Below are 5,807 nucleotides of genomic sequence, written 5' to 3' on the forward strand. Positions count from 1 at the left end.
GCTTAATTAAGATGGGCCCAACCAAACCTCAGATTACACCTGGTTCTTAAATAAGGTGGATCGCCTAACCCACCCTCGTGAGACAACTCTCCTAGAGATTGATTAAAGGACAACTATCTTTAGAAATTTTATATTTTTTATTAATAATATATTTTCAATTTTAAAATTTTATAAATTCATTTTAATCTAAAATTAATAATATTCGTAATTTCTAATATAGAATCATAAGTCTGACATTCAAGGGTCTCCGTCCCAATTTCAAAAATCAGACTTTGTTATTTGCACACAACTTTCAGCTAAACAAATGAATGATCGTATCCCTTGATAAACTTGTAGCTACCTTTTCTTCCATTTTTGTTTAAGCGAGAGACAAGTTTCCCAATGATATTAGTACCTGCGGTGCTCATTACTTGACCAATTGCGTCTCACCATAAGGATGATGATGATTACTTGAGAGAATACTTGGACCGTTCAGAAAGCATGAAAACTTATCCACTTTGGACTTCCCAATTGGGAAAAATTCTCAGCCATTTAATTTGACTTGTCCATCATTAATAAATAAAACAACAATTCAACAACTGATGTGCAACCTGTTCCAATAAGAATCCACTGCCACTGGACGCTGACATTCTTGAATTTTAGGTCCAGGTGACTTCTTAAATAATTTTATGATATGGGCTGGGCCGACTTGTAATATTAAAAAAAGATAAATTTATAAAAAAATTCAGAGATAAAAATATATGATTAATAGAAAATATAAAAAATATATGAAATTTCAATATATTCTTAACAGAAAATATTAAAAAATATATATGAAATTTTAAAATTTTCAAGGACGTACACTTCCCAACGGTCCATTAATGACCCCCTACACTCGAACGTAAAATTTAATTGAAGGAAAAAAATCATATCCAATTACAAACCATGGAGAAAGGGAGAAGAACTTGATTGATTGTATAATGTATTACAACATATGACAGTTTCTATACAACCAAACTAGAGTATATACATGCGTACACCATCATATAACTTCCAGTTTATTCACACTTTCCTTTACCAGTCACCCGACACCACCACAAACGGCCTGGACTGGACTGGCATCTTTCACTATATGGTAACTTCTTTACGTAACAAAACACCACCAAAAAAAAAAGGAAAACGGAAGCGATCATAAATCAGTTGGGGTGCAAACTAGAGCTCTCTGCTGTAAATGTCTCAAGCTCTGCTCCATGCTGACTTGGACCATCTCAGCCACCATCTTCTTTGCTTTACTAGATTGGTCCTCTCCATCCATCTGAGATATTATGTTGCAAACGATGTTCTCTATTGTGTCAGGTTGAAGCTCGGATCTCGGATACGGACTCTCCCTCAATAACCTCAAAAGTGACTTGGCTTTCGTCTGGGACTTGGGTGTTCCTTGCACCGTTGACTCCAACAGTCCAGGAATCACACCTTCTCTAAGAATCGGTTCCCTATATTTACATCGGTCACTCTCGCATGTTGTCAGCAGTGCCCCAACAGCATGTTCCCTGGCTTGGAGAGTGCCGTTCTCGAGCACCTCGACGACTGCTAATATTCCGCAGTCTTCAGCTGCCAAAGCGGTTCTTCCTTCATCGAAACACACCAAGGATGCTATCACGGAACAGCATTTCTCGGCTGCTTTTGAAGACTTTTTCGAGGCTTTCAGTAAACTAACAATGGAGGGGATGGGACCGGTTTCATTTATGGCGGTAAGGTTGTTAGGATGTGTGGAGAGATTGGATAGAGCCGTCACAGCATCAACCTTAGATTGTGTGGGTCCATGTCTAAGCATATGAACAAGCAAAGGAATGGCACCGGATGCGCCAATAATCGTCTTGTTATTGACAGAAGCTGACAGAGTGAGCAACGCTGCTGTTGCAGAACCTTGCAGGTTTAAGTTATCACTTTGAAGGAATCTAATGATTGGCTCCAATGCACCTGCTTCCACAGTGCTCATCTTATTCCTGCACAATTTGATGCAAAACAATGTTTTAATAACATTTTCAATTCACTCATGCATCAAAATATTCCTGTCAGATTGGATTAAAGTTTCTATAATGATTTCCTCATGCTTGCAAATTCTCTAGGCAATAAAAAACCAAGATCATTGTCTACATCTCTATTTGTAAGATCATCTCACAGTTTCTCTCTTAACCGCACACCTTAGAGTCTTAGACGACCGATTCCTATCTCTATTTATAAGATCAATCATTTGATTACAAGGAAAACTTGAGTAACAAGAAATTTACTTCAATACGGTTTTCTACTTTTTGAGCAGACCAAAACGAAATTTGAATTATGAACACTAGACAATATCCTATAGTGTTTTGAAGAAAAAGCGTAGAATGATATAGGTTTACTCAATTAGTTAACAAATAGAAGTTTTAATTAATCTGCGATTATAAATCCAGAAGCTTTTAATTAATCCTATTGGATTGCTTCATTTTTAAGGAAACAAGAGGAATGCTTTGTTATATTTAACAAGTCCCTAAAGGTAAACAATGGATGGATTTAAATCCTCCTCTTGGGAGAGAAGTATATACCCTCCATCACCAAACGAATCCTGCTGTCAAAATGATAACTTCAGCTAGAAGATAACAGAAAGAAAAAGGAAAATCTCAATAAAGAAGAACAACTACACTTTTTAATCAAATTAATAAAAAAATACATACACCCTCCAAAACTAAAAGCAGCACCTAATTCTTTGTAAAGGAATAATCCCAAAATTAAATTCATCTTCACCATAAACGAGAAGAAAATTAGCCTTATGCAATTCATTTCTTCTTATTATTCATAAAAAATACATACTAATCATTAAATTGTACTGTCAAAACAGATCCAAAAATTTAAGAACAGAGGTTCAAAATTTTAATTTTTTTCTTAAAAACAATGGATATACAAAAATTATATATTTTTTTACTTAACACATTAACTTAAATTTAATCACTTTTCTAAAATAATAGATATCACTTAGTCAGATGAGGTTCAGTGCATCCTCCACTGGTCAAAACATTCCGGGGAAAAGCGAAATTATATTTTGATGCTCTGCGGATTTTCTGAATACCCGATAAGGAAATATAGTATAAATTATTATTCTTTCTTATGTTGAAAAAGAAAGAAAAAATAGAAACATCTAAAATAAATAGTAATCAACGTGAAGATTAATACTTTACGAAACTCCGATTCCCAATACAAACTACCCAAAACCATTACACTATTCTAAAAACCCCGAATCAGTAAAAAAAAGTAATTTGAAACAAACAGGTTAGAAAACTCCATTCATAATAAATAAACGCTGGTTGAGGAGGAGATTATTAAAGGGTGAACGTACTTTTCGTCTTTAACGGCAAGGTTAAGGAGGGCGAGAAGGGCGGGCTCGTTGTGGGACTCGGGTGAATCAACTCGTAGCATAGAAACGAGTGGGATAACAGAGTCGGCGAGGAGCCGCCGACACCTCTGGGAAGTTTTGGCGAGACGGCGGATTTCCTTGGCGGCTTGCAGCTTGGAATCGGGGTCGTCGTATTGGATTAATTGCAGGGTTCGAAGGACGGCAGAGGTTTCTCCACGCGGCGTGACATCCACGTCCGACGAAGAAGGGCTTTGGTTGGCTGCGGTGGTTTCCATTGGAAGAAGAAAAGAGTCGGTGGTACTGGTGGGAGAGAAAGAAAGAAAAGAAAAAAAATCCGAGTGAAAGTAAAGAGGAGGAGCGAGAGACAGAAATTAAAAGGTTGGTTTGCTTTCTTTTAAGAGGTGCAGTATAAACCAGGGTAGTTATGTGGTGCGGCGTCTAAAAAAACGGTTAATATACCGCGTGATCGATTAAATAAGTGATCGATTAAAATTTTGACTGGTTATATTATATTATTTAACCAGAAATATTATAAAGTATAATAACATACTAGGTAGCGCTTATATTTACCTATTTTATAAGTAAATCGGTATATTTATATTGATAGCATTGCAAATTTACCTATTACATTATAATATGTTGAAAGTGTCTATACTTTTTATAAAAAAGATCGATACTTTTTTTAAAGTTATGTAATTATGTTTCAATTTTTTAATTGTTTTATGTTTCTATATAATATAATTTAATAATTTCATTTGCACAAAAAATTATTTAATTGTTTGATATTTATAAAAATTATTAGAATTTAAATTTAACAATATAACAAGATAATAATAAATATGTAATATATATTTATTGTTTTTAATTAATAATATATATATTGTACGTAAAAAATAAATCATTAGACGCCTATAATTACTAAATTAATATCTTAAACTCACTCAAAAGATAACCTTAAATTATGTTTTCCACAGTGAAAAAAGTATGGACACTTTTATAAAAGGATAGATTTACAATATAAGCATACTATACATATATAAACGTACCTATTACATTATATAAGCGTACCTATTACATCATATTTACCTATATTAAAAGTGTCCATACTTTTTATAAAAAGGATCGATACTTTTTTAAAGTTATGTAATTTATGTTTCAATTTTTTAATAGTGTTTCATATTTTCCACTACAATATTAATTTAATAATTTTTACACAAAAAATATTGATTGTTTGATATTTTATAAATATATTAGAATTTTTAATTTAATAATATATATATCGTAACGTAAAAAATAAATCATTAGACGGGTATAATTACTAAATTAATATCTTAAAACTCACTCAAAAGATAACCTTAAATTAATGTTTCCACAGTGAAAAAAGTATGGACACTTTTATAAAAAGGATAGATACTTTACAATATAAGCACTACCTATACATTATAAACGCTACCTAACATTATATAAGCGCTACCTAAACATCATATTTACCTATTATATTGAAAGTGTCCATACTTTTATAAAAAAGATCGATACTTCTTTTAAAGTTATGTAATTTATGTTTCAATTTTTTTAATAGTGTTTCATGTTTTCCACTTACAATATTAATTTAATAATTCATTTGCACAAAAATTATTTGATTGTTTTGATATTTTATAAAAATATTTAGAATTTTAATTTAACAAAATATATCGTAACGTAAAAAAAATCATTAGACGCGTATAATTACTAAATTAATATCTTAAAACTCACTCAAAAGATACCTTAAATTAATGTTTTCCACAGTGAAAACAGTATAGACACTTTATAAAAAGGATAGATACTTTACAATATAAGCACTACCTATTATTATAAACGATACCTATTACATTATATAAGCGCTACCTATTACATCATATTTTTACCTATTATATTGAAATGTCCATACTTTTTATAAAAATGATCGATACTTCTTTAAAGTTATGTAATTTATGTTTCAATTTTTTTAATAGTGTTTCATGTTTTCCACCTACAATATTAATTTAATAATTTCATTTGCACAAAAAATTATTTGATTGTTTTGATATTTTATAAAATATTATTTAGAATTTAAATTTAACAAAATATCGTAACGTAAAAAATAAATCATTAGTGCCTATAATTACTAAATTAATATCTTAAAACTCACTCAAAAGATAACCTTAAATTAATGTTTTCCACAGTGAAAAAAGTATAGACTTTTATAAAAAGGATAGATACTTTACAATAAACCACTACCTATTACATTATATAAACGATACCTATTACTTTATATAAGCGCTACCTACATCATATTTTACCTATTATTGAAAGTGTCCATACTTTTTATAAAAAGGATCGATACTCTTTTAAAGTTATGTAATTATGTTTCAATTTTTTAACAGTGTTTCATGTTTCCACCTACAATATTAATTTAATA

General features: G+C 31.1%; 1 protein-coding gene across 1 annotated transcript; it reads right to left on the reverse strand.

Moving 5' to 3' along the window:
* Positions 1–925: 925 nt before the first annotated feature.
* LOC120182998 (U-box domain-containing protein 4-like) lies at positions 926–3,741 on the reverse strand. The gene is made up of 2 exons (XM_039187805.1): positions 3,353–3,741; positions 926–1,985 (listed from the first exon to the last, which is right to left on the reverse strand). The coding sequence occupies exons 1-2, from the start codon at positions 3,643–3,645 to the stop codon at positions 1,169–1,171; spliced, it is 1,110 nt and encodes a 369-aa protein (XP_039043736.1). The 5' UTR covers positions 3,646–3,741; the 3' UTR covers positions 926–1,168.
* Positions 3,742–5,807: the final 2,066 nt, after the last annotated feature.

Source organism: Hibiscus syriacus, unplaced genomic scaffold (assembly GCF_006381635.1).
Source record: "Hibiscus syriacus cultivar Baekdansim isolate YM2019G1 unplaced genomic scaffold, ASM638163v2 tig00112738_pilon, whole genome shotgun sequence".
NCBI classification, from domain to species: domain Eukaryota; kingdom Viridiplantae; phylum Streptophyta; class Magnoliopsida; order Malvales; family Malvaceae; genus Hibiscus; species Hibiscus syriacus.

Excerpts from the sequence above, each read along its gene's own strand:
- LOC120182998 (XM_039187805.1), bottom strand. The coding sequence starts at position 3,645 with ATGGAAACCACCGCAGCCAACCAAAGCCCTTCTTCGTCGGACGTGGAT. Across the intron at positions 1,986-3,352 it reads CTTGCCGTTAAAGACGAAAA|GAATAAGATGAGCACTGTGG; the intron begins GTACGTTCACCC and ends CAAATTGTGCAG.